The 18459-nt window shown below is 47.4% G+C and overlaps 7 protein-coding genes across 7 annotated transcripts; 4 read left to right on the plus strand and 3 right to left on the minus strand.

The window, feature by feature from the left end:
• Window positions 1-644: 644 nt before the first annotated feature.
• On the plus strand, window positions 645-3176 carry K444DRAFT_648796 (uncharacterized protein; the record flags this gene model as incomplete). The annotated part of the gene is made up of 5 exons (XM_024885507.1): window positions 645-1270; window positions 1391-1555; window positions 1709-2367; window positions 2419-2708; window positions 2769-3176. 5 exons carry the CDS (start codon window positions 645-647, stop codon window positions 3174-3176), a joined length of 2148 nt encoding a protein of 715 aa, XP_024726852.1.
• Window positions 3177-4246: 1070 nt separating this feature from the next.
• On the plus strand, window positions 4247-5289 carry K444DRAFT_604938 (NAD(P)-binding protein). The gene is made up of 3 exons (XM_024878833.1): window positions 4247-4581; window positions 4645-4826; window positions 4893-5289. The coding sequence occupies exons 1-3, from the start codon at window positions 4298-4300 to the stop codon at window positions 5273-5275; spliced, it is 849 nt and encodes a 282-aa protein (XP_024726853.1). The 5' UTR covers window positions 4247-4297; the 3' UTR covers window positions 5276-5289.
• A 200-nt stretch (window positions 5290-5489) lies between these two features.
• Window positions 5490-7052, minus strand: K444DRAFT_670734 (uncharacterized protein; the record flags this gene model as incomplete). Its single annotated transcript, XM_024887661.1, has 3 exons — window positions 5490-6215; window positions 6329-6516; window positions 6805-7052. 3 exons carry the CDS (start codon window positions 7050-7052, stop codon window positions 5653-5655), a joined length of 999 nt encoding a protein of 332 aa, XP_024726854.1. The 3' UTR covers window positions 5490-5652.
• A 282-nt stretch (window positions 7053-7334) lies between these two features.
• On the minus strand, window positions 7335-8679 carry K444DRAFT_577204 (uncharacterized protein). Its single transcript, XM_024877565.1, has 5 exons — window positions 8570-8679; window positions 8478-8511; window positions 8066-8426; window positions 7857-8018; window positions 7335-7802 (listed from the first exon to the last, which is right to left on the minus strand). The coding sequence occupies exons 1-5, from the start codon at window positions 8614-8616 to the stop codon at window positions 7621-7623; spliced, it is 786 nt and encodes a 261-aa protein (XP_024726855.1). The 5' UTR covers window positions 8617-8679; the 3' UTR covers window positions 7335-7620.
• A 126-nt stretch (window positions 8680-8805) lies between these two features.
• Window positions 8806-9589, plus strand: K444DRAFT_648799 (putative signal peptidase complex subunit SPC2; the record flags this gene model as incomplete). The annotated part of the gene is made up of 2 exons (XM_024885508.1): window positions 8806-8848; window positions 8928-9589. The coding sequence occupies 2 exons, from the start codon at window positions 8806-8808 to the stop codon at window positions 9587-9589; spliced, it is 705 nt and encodes a 234-aa protein (XP_024726856.1).
• A 571-nt stretch (window positions 9590-10160) lies between these two features.
• K444DRAFT_638532 (uncharacterized protein) lies at window positions 10161-13788 on the minus strand (the record flags this gene model as incomplete). The annotated part of the gene is made up of 6 exons (XM_024884273.1): window positions 10161-11138; window positions 11187-12701; window positions 12752-13365; window positions 13433-13492; window positions 13544-13636; window positions 13671-13788. The coding sequence occupies 6 exons, from the start codon at window positions 13786-13788 to the stop codon at window positions 10161-10163; spliced, it is 3378 nt and encodes a 1125-aa protein (XP_024726857.1).
• A 1159-nt stretch (window positions 13789-14947) lies between these two features.
• K444DRAFT_604943 (NAD(P)-binding protein) lies at window positions 14948-16858 on the plus strand. Its single transcript, XM_024878834.1, has 3 exons — window positions 14948-15447; window positions 15535-16264; window positions 16323-16858. Exons 1-3 carry the CDS (start codon window positions 15074-15076, stop codon window positions 16368-16370), a joined length of 1152 nt encoding a protein of 383 aa, XP_024726858.1. The 5' UTR covers window positions 14948-15073; the 3' UTR covers window positions 16371-16858.
• The last annotated feature ends 1601 nt before the right edge of the window (window positions 16859-18459 follow it).

Here is an 18459-nt window from a genome sequence, read left to right on the forward strand (position 1 = left end):
TGTGTTCGTGCGTAACGTGAATTTGACCCGGTAAACCGTCAACCTGGTACATGGTTCACTTCTGCCTATTTGTCCTGTGGATCTTCAGCGGTAAGGTGTCACGTGCGCGGTGGCTTGGCGCCACCACAAAGTGAGGGTTGGCGCGAAACAACAATTATACAAGCTCAGTTATTGAATCCTCGAAGCGCCAATTTGACAAGCTGTCGTCTTCATCTAATGTCAAACCTTCGTCACATACTGAGCGGCAGACCGCGAGCGATGATAGCAGCACGCCATCGATGCAGCGAGACGGAAGGAGAGGCGACCACTCATCGCGACAACACTCCCCAAAACCCTCTGCATCCGCGATCAAACATCGAAGGACTGCTTCAAGCTCACATCGAATGAATCGGGGTGCCAGTGTAGATGAGCGAAGAACGGAAAGGATTCAGATCACAACGAGGGAAACTATGACTTCGAGGACCGGAAGTCCTGAACGACGTCCTGAACCGTTACCAGTGCAACAACCAGAGCAGCCAAAGGCGAGTGAAGCTACGAGGGCATATCCAGGGGTTCCTCGTCCACAAGCCGCCAAGGCAGATGTTCCCCAGCGTAAGCCCATTCATTCACAAAAATCTGATGTTTAATAATATTTTCTTAGAACCATGGAATCCGGCAGCGTCGTTGCAAGCCATACGACTGCCCCTCTTGCATCCCGAATGTCTATGCCACCTTTAGCGTCTCAAGCACCCCAGTCATTACAACCTAGACCTCTAAAAGAGCTCTCTATTGAAGTTCAAGAGGCAGCTATATTGGAAGACCTGCTCATCATTCTCATGGGCTATGAAGGGCAGTATATTCGGTTTGCCAAACACTATAACCCAGCTGTGGAGACACAGCGCCTAGCTGGCCCCGGTTTCAGGATTTTGCCTGGGCTAGATCCTGCTCTGCAAGATCTCACCATTGCAATGCTGAAGATAGCTACCTCTTATGGAGCCATACAAGCATTTGTTGAGGTTCAAAGTAGAGAGGAATTTGGATCCGTGAGCCGCGCCCTCTGCGCTGCTATTGGGAAGCTATTACACAATTATCTCGTTCTGATGGTGCAACTCGAAACACAGTTCCTTACGAATTCAGCATTCACTTTACATACCTTGAACCTCCATACCATTTCAGCCGGCCATATGATGTACCAGATACATTCTCTCGCTCATGAGATATTGAGACGAAACTCTTTGTTAGAAGAGGACAGAGACTCGGACCCAGATTTTGACGATATTGAGAACTTCTTGTGAAATATACCGGGAAAAAAGATTTGCAAAGGTGGAACTGTTTTGGCCTTGATTACGAAGCGCCTGGAGACAATATCTGGGGATCCTACTGCGAAATCACTCCTCACTTCGCTTTTAAGAGACGCAAGCCGGCCATATATGACGATGTTAAGCGAATGGCTTCACTACGGGAGTATTAAGGATCATCATGCTGAGTTTCTAATCCGAGAGCAAACAAGTATTAGGCGGGAGAGGCTTGAAGAGGATTACACAGACGAATACTGGGGCAGGCGCTATACTCTTCGGTAGGTCTCAATTTCTCGGAGCGTTCTTTCCTCGCGTGTCTTGCGAGCTATTTACTCCCTAGCTAGTGTGGGAGCAAATTACTCATGAGACGCTGTCTCAACTCCCCATTATATCCTTTAACGGCAATACTGATCCGAGAATTTGGGGTTTAGGCATTTCAATATCCCTCCGCAACTCGATAGTGTAAAATCCAAGGTTTTACTGGCAGGAAAATACTTGAATGTAGTTCGTCAGTGTGGCGGGGTTGACGTGAGAGCAGTCAAAGACGTACCTCGCTCTTTTGACGATATTCGATTTCTGGATAATATTTACAACGCATATGCAGTCGCTAACGAATCTTTGTTAAAGCTACTACTTACGAATTATGCTCTCCCTGCCAGATTACGCTTCTTAAAGCATTACTTCTTCCTTGATCGGTCCGATTTCTTTTCTTGCTTCCTCGAGCTTGGAACGGCTGGACTTCGAAAACCAGTCGATAATGTTAATACCAGCAAACTCCAATCGTTGCTCGACCTCGTTCTTCGCCAACCAGGAAGTGTGGCTGCTCGAGATCCTTTCAAAGAAGACGTTAAGGTTGAGATGAACAAAATCAGTCTAATAGAATCATTGACTCGAGTAGTTAACATATCTGGCATGGAACTGGATGAAGCATTTCCAAACCCAACTTCTCAATCTACCGAAACTGAGAAAGTAGCTATTGGATTTACATCCTTACAGCTTGATTATTCGGTACCATTTCCAGTGTCTCTAGTCACTAGTAGAAAGACTATTTGGAGATATCAAGCGTTACTCCGCTACCTTTTATCATTGCGTTACCAAGAACAGCAGCTGGTAGCTTGCTAGCAGATCCAGAATAGGGCAGCTACTTGGTCTCATCAAAGTTCGAGCAGAGAAGTCGAGATCTGGAAGAGAAGTGTCTTTACGTTACGCGCTCGCATGCTTAATTTTGTTCAGCAACTGTTTTACTTTTGTACTTCAGAGGTTATTGAGCCAAATTGGCAGGCTTACATGGAGAAACTCAATGGGAAAGAAGACGAAAACGGTGGTTCAAAGCTTGTTGTCAGCACCGTTGACGAGCTTATGGGAGACCACGTGGATTTTCTTGACACTTGTTTGAAGGAGTGCATGCTTACAAATAGTAAGCTCCTCATGGTATGTTTTTAGACCGCGGATTGTTATGGAAAGCTGCTTATGATATGAATCTCCCAACAGATACACTCCAAACTTGTGCATACATGCTTCCTTTTCGCAAATTCTACAACAGGGCTCTCACGAGGACTTGAAATCAACGACCCGGACTTTTCTGGTACAGAAAGGCCAGCAAACATGAATAAGCAACAATGGGCGCGGTTTCAGAGTGAGAAACATCGACGTGGAGATGCAACTGCATCAACTTCTACCAGCAAGAGAGATGAGACGCCACTTGAGAAGATGCAAGGCGTTTCAAGGAAGCACGGATTCAACTTTGACAGACACCTTCAAATTCTGCTAGATGCCTTGAACCATTATGCTGCTACTGAAACCGTGGTGTTGCTGGGGCTGTGTGCAAGACTAAGCACGGCAAACCAGGGCACGGAATCCAGCGGTGTTTCCAGAACCAATGAAGAGGCTATATTGTGATTTGCAACGAGTGCGATGTTAGAAATACGGTGTTAATATTAGCATCTTATCGGTGTTGGCAGGTTACTTTGAATAACTGTTTTGTTTCTGGGATGTATCTAAGCTCAAGGAGGATGCACTTCTAAATTCTCATGGCAAGTAATTTGGCGGAGCAAGAAATGAGAAAGTTTCGTGTATTGATGACCTGTTACCACGAAATTCCTATCATTGAACTTTAACAACTCTGCAAGATGGCACACTCTACTCAGGGCTCATACGTGGAAAACATGCATCCACTGTGATCTTTCATTTCCATGCAGAAAACGAATCTCGACATAATCACCAAAGGATCGAGTTGCAATTAAATATCCCCATCTCGAGAAGGAACTCATCTCGTAACTTGATTGCGTGATGATGCCACTGTACCCATTTCTCCTCACTCCTCCTATTCGTCATTTAAACATGCAGACTTTCGTCAAGACTACTTTTCGGCAAGTTAAACCCCTAACCTGAGCTCCTAATGCATTGTTAATTGAGCTTAGAAGAAGAAATAACTCCGTGATACTAAGTGGTCGGTTTTGCCAAGCGACACAGGCCTTAAATAGGGAGTGGGTTTGAGCGAATCGGATTACAAGCCAAACCAGCTCACAGGAACCAAAACCTAAGTTTGGCAGATAGAAACCCTTGTCAATTATTCAACCCGGATGTTCGGGTGTCCCGCAGATGCAGCGATTGGTTTGTCGGAGACAACAATGTGGCTGATCGGAGAAACAGGTTTATCGGACTTAAAGGATCGACGTTTTGCGGAAGTAAATCACGTGAGCGGGAACCGTCCTCAAGATATCCAGTTTTCTCCCTTGTCTGTCCCCACGGCGAGGTTCCAATCCCAAATCTGTGATACCGGTGCTCACGGAAGATCTGCAGCAACATGCGGGTCTTATAGCATACCGGTGCCTTTATTTTAAATGCCTAATATCATGGAGTTATCTCCGATGCCGAAATCTTGCAGTGAGTACTCAGCTGTTCGATATATAACGTCGAGGAGAGTCCATAATTGAGTACACCGATTTCCAAACAAACTTGAGAAACCTGAACAACATATTCAACAACTTCCCTTTTATCCAAACCAAATTTCACTCGCCATGCCTCAGCTCACTTGGCTCATCACCGGCTGCTCCTCCGGATTCGGAGAACAGTTCGTCAGCAGCATTCTCGCACGCGGCGACCACGTCATAGCCACTGGGCGTGACATTATTAAGCTTCAGAATCTCAAGGAAGCAGGGGCTTCTATCCTTCAACTCGACATCACTTCCACCCAACAAGCCATCAACGAGACAGTAGCTCAAGCAATCTCTATCTACGGAAAGGTAGACGTGTTGCTGAACAACGCGGGCTATGTTTCAACAGGCATTTTTGAAGATCTCGCGTACGTACTGTGTAAGACCTCCAAATTGCTTTCCTTCGGTGCGAAGTACTTACACAATGGCAGATACGAAGACTTCTTAGCTCAATTTGAAACAAATATATTTGGAACCATTAAGGTAACCCAGGCTCTTTTGCCTCAATTCCGGCAGCGCCGAGCCGGGACCATGGTATTCATCGGTTCTCTCTCAGGCTGGATGGGAGACCCAGGAATCAGCGCTTACGTTGGCTCGAAATTCGCACTTGAAGGTACCGCCCTCCGTTCTTTATCTCCTGCCACCAGAAATCTCTCGCTAACCGCGACCTTTCGAACAGGCATCGTGGAATCCCTCTGGCGGGAAACTTCGCCTTTGGGTATCAAAACTCTCTTGATCGAGCCAGGGCGATTCCGCACCAAGCTTCTATCGAGCGGTAACATGAAGACCGTGTCGACCGAGATCCTAGAGTACAAGGATTTCTCGAGGACGCTTCTTAAGGGACTGGCTGAGGCGGATCAGATGCAGCCAGGCGATCCGATTAAGCTTGTAGAAATGGTGTTAGATCTGGTAAGGCAGGAAGGTATTGCTGAAGGGAAGGAGATTCCGTTCCGGCTTCCGCTGGGAAGTGATTGCTACAATGATGTCAAGGCCAAGTGTGAGGAAACCCTGGAGCTGCTGAAAAAGTGGGAGCCAATGATCAAGAGTACGGACTATGAATGAGAGGTAGGGAAGACAAAAAGCAATGTAGAATTTGAAAAGTTTCAAGGCTCTAGCCAACTTTAAAGTACGAGAGAGTCTTGAGAGAATGGATATCATGAGAACGTCACACGTCCTAGAAGTTACAAGCTCCGATAACCACATCAATTCTGCGCAATCAAAACTCCAATACTCAAGTAGCGTCAAGGGATTCATTGTCCTCAGAATGGGGGTATAACGAGTGCAAGAAAATCTCTCCTTGATGACCAACGCACCTGGGATTGGGACATTCGCCTCACTACTGTAGAACATTTTCTTTAATACAAGGGATAAATTAAGGCGTCAAAGTCCCACATCTCCCAGGGACATCAAAACCCCAACCCAGCCATTCACCCATCCTTTCACCCATCCTCCTCTTCCTCACCATCCAAAACATACCTCTTCAACACCCTGCACTGTTCTTCCTTAGCCCCATGCGTATGCCAATTCACACAAACATCAAGCGTCAAGTCATCTTCGAGGTGCTCCCTCATATCACCAATCACCTCGGGACCGCCCTCATCCAAACACTCCCTCAGAAGATCCACCGTCAGCGCACTTCCCCTACTCAACTCATACCAAAAACCCTTATCCACAATCAAATCTCTCGCCGTCTTCAAATGCCAATACGTATACTCAGCCCTCACATAATCAACCAAGAACACTCTCAGCATACACTCCTCGGAAATCGTGTGCTCCCAGACGTATTGGATCACGGAGGCAGGGATGCGGTGCTGGAGCGAGAAATCGTCCATCCAGATGAGGAAGGCGTCTATGATGTCGTTTTGCAGTGGTGTGATTTGATATTTCTCGGCGAGGATGAAGAGTCTTGCTAGCAGGCCGGGAGCGCTGGAGAGAGAACTGGTGATATCGACGTGGCCTTTTTCGAAGGAAGAGGGGAAGAAGAGAATGCGTCGGTACATCCCTAGTAACGAACGGAAGAGTCAGTAAAGCGTTGACAAGAACTGCTTGAGAAGTTGAGGCAAGAATGAGCTATTTTTCGGAGAGAAAGAAAGATATTTCCTTGGGAATGCTTACAATACACCATAACTTCGATAAGTTCGTGGTCATCCTCAGGCAGCTCAATCTTTGGATTATCATCCCTCATCCATTCCGGCATGCGGGCTGAGACGAATACGGGGCAATTTTCACACAGAATACCTTCGTGGATGAAGAATGGGACTTCTTGTTCGCCAACGATCAAGGTGATAATTCGAGACGTTGCGCTAAGATTGACGGTCAGTGTGAAAAGAGAGAAACTCCTAGTGGGCGGAAAAGTGGGTCTCATTTTCAATGTCTGGGGTCCAGGTGAACATTGAGGGGAGACGATTTCAATGCTCTAGAAACTCATGGCCAACTGGAGGTTGTAGCTTCTGAATGTGCCCAAATCGAGTGAAGATTCAAAGGGAAAGCCCCTGAAATAGTCCAAGTTGTCCAACTTGATCTGGGATGTTGAGGGCCTTTGGCACGTTTCTTATCCCACAAGAGAAATGTTATGTTTTGGAAGGACTTACTCGAACAAGCGCGCTCTCTTAGAAGGCCGAGCATTCGCATCACACTTCTTCGTCTGACCTGCTTTAGACATTGAGTTCAGAAGATCCGGAGAGGATCTTCTTGGTGAAGTAGTAGAATCGGAATCTGCAGGCTGGGAAGTGGTAGTTGCTTTTGCTTTGCCTGACTTGACTTTAGATGATTTCTTTTCAGTCGACTTGGCCTTCGCTGAACGGGCTGATCCAAAGCCCCTTTTGCTTGGTTTTGCCATGGTTGCGGTTTGAATGTAAAGGTATGATGACAGAAGTGCCAACTGTTCATGATTAAATAGGATTGGATGAAACAACACACAAAGAGCAATGAGCTATGAGAGAATTCCAGAATTCTACAGAAGCTTAGTTCTAGTTCTTTCTCATACAAGAAAGAACTGGATTAATGGATCATTCCAGGTGTTGCGATTAAGTTAAAAGAAATATTATCGTCAGTTTTGCTCACTTGAGCTAAACAATCAAAGCTTTACGGAAGGATTCTTCCAGATGTTTCTGATAAAATTCAGCAGTGGAACCTGGCCTCAAGCCAGCGGGCCAAAAGTGCAAGCGAAAGAGATCAACAGAAATTATTCTAGGCTCTTTAATAGATTCTCGACGATTCGAAATGCAGCACGAATATTCTATTGGAGCTGCTCAGCATCTTCGAATCAACGACACCAACTTTTCAGGCTTGGACCGGACCACTGCCGGCCTTGCCTAGCAATCCGGACGTTCAACTCAGCGTTGTTGCTGTCAATTCCTGGATTATACCAGCTCATATTATACAATGGTTCAGGCAGAATTCTCTGATCACACTCTCACCGTCTCCAAAAGCCTCTCCTCCACACCTACCAAGGTGTACTCCTGAGCCAACACAGACAGATTCTCTGCCTCAGCCTGGAACTGCTTGTCGGGATCTACACCCGGTCCAAACATTTGCGCTCCAGCTCCTGGGCCCATCTGACCCATCTGCTGCGCCATCTGACTGGCAGCTGTAGAGAATTAATACTTCAGACGAAACCCAGAGGAGTTCAGATGAAACCTACCATTATCACTTCCCAATAGGTAGTTGAACACCGATTGCAGTCCAAATATACACAATACATACCACGAGATAGACGACATCCACTGCGGGTCCATATCCCTGGTCGCAACACCTGCCTGCAACATACTCTTAAACTTAATCGTCAACGGGAACGGCAATTTGACTATGCATCGTCAGTATCATTCACTCCCAATATACCACATCACATACTCATCACAAAACCACTAAAGAACGCATTAATCCACCCCATGATTAAAGTCTGCGGGATCATCATCGCCATATTCCCCTTCATCATACCCATCATGCCCTCCATAGCGGCCGGATCCGTCATCGGGTTCGGTGCCGCTTGGCCCTTCTTATCCGGCTCTTTGAGAAAATCGCCTTTCTCGTATGCGTTTACGAGGTAGTCTTTCCGTGCTTGGAAGGAAACCGGGGAGATGGCATTTGCGTTTGTGCGCAGATTGATGCCGCGGAGGAGGGAGCGCTGTTCGCGGATTGCGGGGAGCTCTTGCTTTTTCGGGGTTGTGGCCATGAGGACTGTTGCGTAGTGGCGGAGGATTCCTGTTAGTATCTAGAAAGGGTTAATTATCTGCTGCTGAAAGGTGGCAGATCTCGAATGTACCATAACAACCGTGATTGGGATCAGGATCCAGTAGCTGTTGTTCTTGTCAGCACACCCTTCAACTCTACCATCTGCATCAAAAGGACGCTTACAAGAGCTGTGGATCCCTATGGATCGTCTGAACAGGAATTTGCGCCATCGTTGCTGGTGATATGGAAGCTCGTCGATGGCGACGACAAAGGGAGGTCTCGTCAAAAAGTTGACATTGGAGAGGCTTAGCTAGCTCGGCTCGATCCGAGAGCTGTTCAAGACACGTTCCCTCAGCCTTCTCCACGCGACTTGAAGCTCCACCTCACCCTCTTCCTTTCCTCACGCAACAACCGCAAACATGGCAGTCTCAACAGAGAAAATCTCAGTGCATTCGATGGCTGGTAAGTTCTCCCATCCTCCTACTCCAATTCCCACTCCCCTCTTTCCACAGAAGCCAGAAACTGACTGCATTCTTCACAGACCTAAAAAACACCTCCGACGACGCCATCCCCGCGTACCTCAACTCCCTCAAATTCACACAATCTCACACCCTCTCTGATACTCGCTTGGCACTTGGCTACTCCGCCTTCGTCATCTGTGCCGCGACCTTCTACTGGGACTACAAGCTCGGCTTCGAGAGCACAAAGCACTACACCACCATCGCGGTCGCTTTATACGCCCTCCTAAACGGCATCCTCACCTACTGGATCTGGGGCGTCGAGAGAGGCTCTGTATACATCGGGACCAATAAAGCAGGTGAACGAATCGAGGTTTCGTCGAAGACGGAGAAATACACGCCGATTTATAATCTGAGTGTTACGACCGTGAGGAAGGGAGGCAAGAGGGAGACGGTCAGCATTAAGAAGCCGTTTAATGCGTGGTTTGATAAGGCGGGGCATTTCGTCGCCTTGCCGTTTCAGCAGATGTTGGCGAGTGGGGTGAAGGTTGTGGGCGAGGCAGACCCGACGAAGGTGGTCGAGGGCAAGAAAAAGGTTGCGAAGGTCGAGGATGGGGAGACACAGAGTATGGATGAGAAATGGGCGAGTCTATTGGCAGAGAGCTCGGGGGTTAGTTTGGATGATGTGGCCGCGAGTCCGGCTGCTACGCCTGGTGGGAGGAAGAAAAGGGGAAAGAAGGCGTAAAATGGATAGGGGAGGCAGGCGGGTGTATCTTGATTGCAAGGGAGGGTGGGAAAAGTAACGGGTCGCATTGCCTGGAGTTTAGGCATTCAACACCAAGAGTCTTTGATTGTCATATTTGCGATTTACAAACTGTTCAAGTGATGAGGGTACAATATCCTACACAATAGGACACTCTACCTTTTGATTGTCCTCAAAAAGCTGGCACTTTCAAATCTGCTTTGCCGCTACACAGGACTCGAATCTATCGATATACCCTTGCGGAATCCAACCCGGAAATCTCGCAATTCCAATGTTCATGGACCACACAATTTGGAACATTGTATTCCTCTCAAATCGAATGTCCCTAGCTCAGATGAAAGGAACATTCTCACTTGCACTACTTTTCAACATCGCACAAAATGGCATAGCCATCTCAAGAAATCATTTATTCATCTATCTAGGGTATCCATCCCAACGCCTCGCTATGCCTTAAACACACCAGACGGTCCCATACATTGTTGCACTAAAGAATATTAGCAATCGAGCAGTGACAGAAATGGATAAAACTTACAGGAAATGAGGTTTGAATAACTCAAACCACCGTCCCCAACCGCAACCACTTCATCTTCGCCACCTGCGCCTTGACCCTCACATCCCTCGAGCAATCATCCAGGGCCAAATCCAGCTCCGGCATGAGCCTCGCTCTCCTCTGAAGGAGTCCAGCGACCGGAAGATGCTCCGTGAGTCTCATCAGAACGTCCAACGCCTTAGCACGGCATCGGACAGAAGCATCGGATGGCGAGTCGTACGTGTTGTGCGTCCGATCGGTCATCAGACGGATCACGGTGTCGAGATGAGACTCGGCGTCCTTGGGGCAGAATGGGATCAGCACCTGCAGCAGGTGGATAAAAGTCTCCTTTGTGAAGTCGTCGCTGCTGTCGCAGCCCTCGAGCATGATGGAGCTGAAACCGAAGGCATCGGCAACTAGATCGGGCTCCATGTAGGCGAGCACACCGGCGAGAGCGATAACGATGTTGTCTTTTCCCATACGACTTGTCATTGGGGAGGCATAGGCGCCTTGGAGGGGGATGACAACGAGAGAAATGACTTTCTGAAATCGTAGAGCGCGGATCTTGCAGAAGTTCAACTTGTCCATGACTTCTGATTTGGCGAGCAGGATGCGGAAGCTTTGTCCGACTCTTCGGCCGTATTTGGGATCGGAGAGGGCTTTGATCATCATGTTGACCAGAGGCTCCATGCTGTGATCGAACGAGGCGATTGAGGCAGCGGTGAAGTAGGCGAGAGTTTGGTAGGTGTTTTTGATTTCCTGGTCAGATTTGGTTCTGCAGATGTCGACTTCAAAGGTCATGACCTGTAGGGGTTGGTGCAAAGTGGCGTCAAAGCTGCTGGCGGCATATGGCTGGCTTGCGGCTCTGTACTTGCTGACAAGAAGTTGAAGGAACCAGAGCATGCACATGCGGCCAAATCGGGAGCTTCTGCTCTCTGAACTAATTGCGTTGCGGATCATCGAAGAGGCAACCTTTGCAGGTTCTATTCGCAATGGTGCATCCTAGTATAATTCGTCAAAATACACGCGTTGAAGACGACAAAGACTTACTGTCAAAGGCTCGCTCAGTCGATGGCCTGCAAGTAGATACATCGACAACACATTTGCCAGACATTTGTCCGCTGGCCCCTTCTGTAGATTCTGTTGGGAGTCATTGAGAGACTCATCTTTCAGTCCATGTGTGAACAATGTCCAAATTACACTTGGCTGATCGGGATGGAGGGCATTCCAATTCAAGGGCATGCTGTTCGCCGCTGTGGTAAGGTTTGAACGGAGTGCCCACATAGCTGTACGGCCAACCATTTGAACAAATTTCTCATCAAACGACTCCTTAATGCCAATGTAGGTAGCGCTAGTACTACGCTTCTGCTGGACGACTTTTTGAAACAGAGCTTTAACAATGTATGAGTATGGGCCGATTTTGGGATCGAGAGGACTGGGCTCTGAAGATTTGATACGTATCGAATTCAGATTCGTGTCGAAGACTTGAAGACCGCCACAGATTGCTGCTAGAATCATATTCGCATATTCCTGCTGACCTTTCTCCTGAAGAACGACGTCTAACTTTTCCAAAAGCTTGTTCTCCATTGCATCGAAATTGCGGTGCCAGTAGCTGCTTGCCGTGTTGATCGGGGTCCCATTATGTAACTGTCTCTGACATGGTCGGGAGCAAGCGATTTCAACCAGATCTTGTAAATGCCCAGCGATGATTTCAAGATTAGCCTTAAGCTCCACTCCATTGTGAGACAACGTGTCCGGTAGCTTCTCGATGAAGTTGGTCAAGGTGATCTCGTGAAAAGTCTCGGGCTCCATTGCCGATATCTTCTGCAAAGACAACAATACGGCATTGCGAATGTCGTTGTCCTGGGGAGGGCTGAATAAGATAGTGTTGAGTTCTTGGACGATCATGCCCTGTTCGACGGCAGAGAGATAAGATGGAATTTGGGAAAGAAGTACAAGACCCTCAACAGCAGGTACACCAAATGGTAGGTCCGAGGACGACGACTCCTGCTGGATATTCGAGACCGCGTCAAAGTACACCTCAACAATACCATCTCGGAATCCTTCGAAACTTCTGACTAAAAGGTCGCGTTGCGGGTCATCTTGCGGCTGCGCAAGACGTGCATCTAAGATGTAATTGTAAACTGTCAACAGCATCTTCTTTTCGGATGGCAACTTCAAATCCTGCCGCATAACATGCATTGCGGGCAAGACTGTCTTGGCCACCAGATGGAATGCGTACAATGAACCTGAGGCAACTGCATGCAGAATTCGACCACTTGAGACCAGATACAGCTTCTTGGAATCGCGAAACCGGCTCTTGCACTCGGTAGCCGCAGCTACAACAAATTCCGTCATGGGGGTTTGAGTTGACCAAGTGTCTTGACTTCTCCCAAGTGATGCTGCTGTTGCACGCAGCACTTCTAGGGCACCTTGGATAAAATCCTCGTTTTCACCATTCCAAATCTCAAATTTCAGAGCGTCCCAAATCTTGGATGACCACTCGGCGATGGTGGGGACTGGATATGAATCAACACAGGCGGCGAGTGTTGACAACACTTCAATCTGATGAACGTTAGAACTAGCTACGGGATTTAGGTGACATGAATTCTTACCTTGAGATTCGCTGAAAGGTCTGTGTTCGTGTCCAACATGTCGATAAATCTTGGGACAGCTCCTTTTGCGTAATGGTGACTAGATAGGACGCATTGTAGAAGAAGCTCTTTAATCAGTTCCTTTGATGGAACAGATGGATCTTGCGGAGCGCCACCAAGGGTCACTGGGAAATATCGAATAAAAGACTCCCATATGGCATCATAATCCGAATCACCGAGGGGGTAACCACGCCAGTTCCTGCCGATATGCGTATAGAGCGGGAAAAGAATGCCCAAGCAGGATGGATTCTTCTCAAGTTCCGCCATGGAAACAAGCCCTAAAATCAGAGGTGTGACTTTGACGTCCCTAATCAGAGGTGCCTGGTATTTCTTGAACAAGAAATCGATAACCTCATAGAGCTTGACGCGCGTGGTAGGCTTTTGGTCCTTGAACGTACTCCTATTTGCAAGTCCGAACACCGCCATTGCAACGATTCCTGCATCGCTGGGGATGAAGCACTTCCATTTGATGAGGATGTTTAGGGAAAATGCTACCTCGTATATTCCGGCCCGATAGTTCAGAACGTCGTCCTTGTTCTCCAATCGAGCGCAGAAATACTCAACCAGGGAGTGCGCTACCACGGGTTAGCGAGATGGCACTGAAAGGAATGAATGAAATTTGATATCAGGGTTGGGTCTTACTTTCTTGCCGTGAGAACTCAGTCCCCATGCGTTCGAGAATATGTGGAAATATTGAGAGAGCTAGCAGAAGTGGTTAGTGCAAATATGTTGACCGTTGTCACTTCAACATACCTCGTGCAACAGTAATGAGATCCGAATCCTGATTGAGATAGTGGCCCATATCAATTAAAAGGTTTGGCAACTTGTAAACACCAAGATCCAAGGCTATAATTTTATTAGCCAACATTTCTATGTATACCCTGTCCGATAGTGTTCCTACACGAAACATAATCTGCAATTATGGCTGCCTCTTCGGTGGTAGGTCCTCCACTATCGGTTGGAGTATCCATCCAATCTTTGAATATGTGATCGGTCATAATGTAGGCTTGTAATGGTGGCGGGACCAAAGAGGGTATATCGTTCCTGGGAGTAGTTAGTCAAAGGTTTGGTCGAGTGGGTACAAAACCAAATGGCGTGCAAAATATGAAAAGAAGGGATGAGTCAGAAATCCGGCAGATAATTGGTATGAACCAAGTGGAAGTAGCAGGTCTGCCAAAGAATAGAGTCGGTATCGCCTCGGTTAGAAAGGGGAAGGGATCGGCCGAGACGCTCCTGCACCACGAGAAAAGCGAACGGTCACCGCCAAGCTCCCAAAAGCAGAGACAGACCATTTACAGTCTCAATTAGAACCTAGGTGCAACCACCAAAGGAGAACAAGAAGCATACTTGACTATAACATACCTTCTAAAGAGAAGCAACTCGTGAAGCAAGCAAGTGTGGTACCAGAAAAGGCAATCGTTGCAAATAAGGGTGATCTTACTGCTGTAAGAGCGAGACGGTGCCGTCACACAACTAATAAAGCAAATGTCCCAGTAACTAGACGAATCCGTCTCGCTGTGCAAAGCAGCTATCTCTATCCCGAGCAAAAGCCGTCGCAACTGTGAAAAGTGACACTGGTTCTCTTGAAATCAAAGCGGCATGCAACAGATGTAGTAGTAGCTCCCTCCTAGCATAGACCTGATCCAGGGCTGCAATGATAATGGAGAATTTCAAAGAAGAGTGTGCACAGGGGTGTTGTGCAGTGGTGATCGGGTCGGAGGGGAAGATGTGCAGAGAATGGAGAGAGACTATGTTGACAAAGACCTATTTGAGGTTTTTTGGCAGAATCGTTGTGCACGGACCCGTAAACTTCACCGCCCGATGGTTGGGGAAACTTCGGCTAGGACAAAGGGTAACAAACACTGAATGGATTACCGTTAATGAGATCATGTAATGAGAATAAAAGAACTAAAGGCAGGAGCTCTTGAGAGACCCAGTTTAGTTAGTGCATCAATTTTCTTTTGCGGCCATAGATGTGGTTGAGCACTGAAGGTCGAGTCGGAAGCATTGCTGCTCGCCGCTTTAGTGAAGTGTCCGTCCAGGCTCTTTGCACACCAATAGATCAAAAGCGGCGAGTGCTGCAAGGGACCCCTCAAAAGAACCCCTCCATCTTATCGCGATAACAGAATTTTCCTCTCGGAATTTAACCTTCCCCTTGCATGAACAAAAACGCGATCTGTTATTGCAAGACAGCTTCGCTTTGCCACTCTCTTCAGACCTGCACCTCTTCAAGACAGTAATTGCCTTTCGGTAGCTCCATGTGCGACTGTCTCCAAGGACGAGATGGATTTCAAGGACGAGATTGACACCAAAGTCAAGGTTGACCCCAGGAACGCGATCGAGTTGCCAAAGATGGAGTCCAAGGATCAGATTGACACCAAAGACAAGATTGCCATCAAGAACAAGATCGATCCCAAGAACGCGACTGAGTTGCTAAAGGCGGCTCAAACGTGCAAGGTGGTATTGGCTGGAACTGTTGCCAAAGGCTTGCTGGCAGAGATCCAACACACCCTTTTGGAGATGAGTGATACCAGACTTGGCGGACCATATGGCGTTAACTTCCACAATCCCGTCTTTAAGTTGGTTGGATTCCTTGCCAATGACGACCCCGCTGCGAAGGTTTACGCGGATTTCTGCGCGAAGACTTGTGTTGAGAAGTAAGTTTAGACCGCATTATTAGCGTTTCAAGCATGCTTCATGGAGGGAGCCTCCCTCTTATTCAAGTTGCTAATTATTTTCAACAGCGGTTTCGAATTTGAGCTCCGTCAGGTTACAAAGGAAAAGATTGAAGAAGCAATCCTCGCTGCGAACGTCGACAAGTCTGTCCATGGCATTATTGTTTACTATCCAATCTTCCCCAAAGCATCCCGTCAAGATCAATACATCCAACAACTAGTCTCTTTGGACAAGGACGTCGAGGGTCTTACTCACAAGTACACGTTCAACATGTACCAAAACATCCGGTTCCTTGATCCTCCGCACAACGAGCGAAAGTCAATCCTTCCGTGTACTTCACTCGCTGTAGTTAAAGTCCTCGAGCACCTCAGAATCTACCACTCATCCCTTCCTTACGGCAATCGCCTCTATGGTCGAACGATTACAGTTATCAACCGCTCAGAAGTCGTTGGTCGACCATTGGCTGCCCTCCTCGCGAATGATGGTGCAAAGGTCTACTCGGTTGACATTGATGGGGTTCAGTTGTTTACTCGAGGCAAGGGTATCAAGAACCATAAGCATGAAGTTCTCGAGAAGCCGGGCTGGACTGTTCGGGACTGCTTGCCAATCAGCAGCGTAGTCATCAGTGGTGTACCTGGTGATTACAAAATCGACTCAGACTTGATTAAGGACGGCGCAACATGCATCAATATTTCGAGCGAGAAGAACTTCGATGCTGCGACGGTCAAAGATCACGCCGCTTTCTACGTTCCCGCGATCGGAAAAGTTACCATTGCCGTCTTGTTAAGGAATCTTTGTGTGAGTATATTTTCTTCGAACCTTTTTTTATTTTTACGAGTGCTAATTCTGTCAACAGAGGCTGGTTTGGAATTACCGGTTGGAGCAGATGAGACTTGCCAGATGATACCTACGAAAGCGCGCGGCGTTAAAAACCGTCCATCTGCCAAAATGCAAGGAACACCAAAATCGTTACATTTAGAAAATCACACCAAATCTCAATAGAACGCCCGAAACTCCTCAAAAGTGCTTTACATAATAAAAAAGAAGCAGATCTAACTTGGGCGAAAGTTTTATAATAATAGAATATAAGGCGGAATTATGAGAATTTTTGTAATGCAGCATTAAAATCGCGCCTGTCCTCGCTTAGCGAGTCGGACGGATTTCAATGCCGCGCGCTTTCGTAGAGAAGCCGGAGGTACAGAGACGTGTCTGGGGACCGATCCTGGAGGAGCGTGGCATGGACGTGGACATACATTTTCCATTACCATCAATACCAGAAAATTGAGCAGCCTCTCTTCTGCAAGCAACACCCTCGACAACCTACGGAGTTCAGGAGCATATGGCGGGCGTTTAGAGGATTGCTTAGGGAGACGAATTCAACTGAATTGAACCATTGAATTTCTGACGTTTCTCTTTCATGACATGTGCTGAACCTCGCCTTGCTGGCGCGGTCGAATGAGTCAAGTTTCTCCTAAATATGTTCATTGCTAATGGGAAACAGCATAGCATGTAAAGCTTTGATTATGAAATCAGGTCATCATACAGAAAGTAAGCACCTGCCCAGCTGCATTCCAACAAGAATGGTTATCATTCTAATTGACGAGTCTAACTCTAGCTCACAGATTCAACGACTAACCTCCTCCCACAACAACTGCCCCTCGCCCTCGAACTTCATTTCCCCACCGATTCTCCTTCCCATAGAGCTCAAAGAATTCCGAACCGTCGAGACAAGTCTTGAAGTCAACGTACCCATCCACCCTTAAACCACCTTTTCTTCCTCTCATCCCACCTCTATTTGGAATCATTGGCCGAACTCTTCAACACAAAATTGACAGAGCGCAAGTCGAACCAACTCGGATAAGCTCGGTAGCTCACGAGTGCCTTCCCAACACATTCTTTGTAAAAGAAACCAAATATGATGCCGCTTTGCCCGAAAGGCATAGTCCTCGTATCTATATTCCTCTCGCCAAGCATATATCTACCCAGCCTCTCTCCACATATCCAACACACACATTTTGCAATCTTTGATAGTAGTCTCTGCGGAGTTTGCAGCAACGCTTTAAGAATCATCCGTAAGGTCCAGAATCTTTGCCCATGATGCTTGTGGATGGTACCACATTAAGCAGCCCAATCAGCGTCATGGCATTCTCCTCTCCCACCTCCTTGAATCGTGCTCCTTCTCTTCTCGTTCCTTGGCAAGAGGCAAGATTGTCAGACGTTCCTACTCTTCAATCTTCAACCTCCAATAGAAAGCCTGTGTAGCAGTGTCTGTTGTCGAATACACTCCGGGGTTCCAACTCCTGCATCGTCGCTGGGATTGACGTGCCAAGTTGGCTCGTTCATATTTGGGTTTCGATTTTCTGCAACTCGGAGACATGCACGACACTTTCCGAAAATTAAATAAGGCTTCACATTCAGTGCGAAGGGAGCAGAGCCGTATCCCCACCCTGATGCTGGAATTCATGGAATTTGGAATTTCCATCGCAAGTGCAATTTACCTTTGTTGTGTCGCACGTGACTTAGCTTCGCGCGACACTGAAGATCCACAGAAGAAATAGGCAGAAGTGAACCAAGTACCAGGTTAACGAATTACCGGGTAAAACACACGTCACGTAATACGAAGGAGATCTCTAGAACTCTGATTAATTCTAGAAGAGAAGCGTGAAGCTCGTAGAAGCTTGGGAGCGAGGCTAAATACTCCTTAGCGCCATAATTAAGCGAAACGTGTGCCTGAGGCTCAAGCGAATTTTCCCCCTCACAACACCCTGTATCTTAGTTCTCGAGCTCCCCGCTCCTTCTTCTTCCCTCTTTAAACGTACATTACACACCTAACAGAGCTGTTTTCTCTTGAAGACACCAGCCCCGGGTCGTGATAACCTTGCTGGGTCAGTCTCTGGGTGTTATGGCCGCATCCACAGTGGAAAATCCTTACGTTTTGATATCGCTCCATTGTTTGTCCTGGTTTTCACTGCTCCAGTTTGGGTTGGAACGTG

This window comes from Hyaloscypha bicolor (assembly GCF_002865645.1).
Source record: "Hyaloscypha bicolor E unplaced genomic scaffold K444scaffold_189, whole genome shotgun sequence".
In the NCBI taxonomy this organism is placed as follows: domain Eukaryota; kingdom Fungi; phylum Ascomycota; class Leotiomycetes; order Helotiales; family Hyaloscyphaceae; genus Hyaloscypha; species Hyaloscypha bicolor.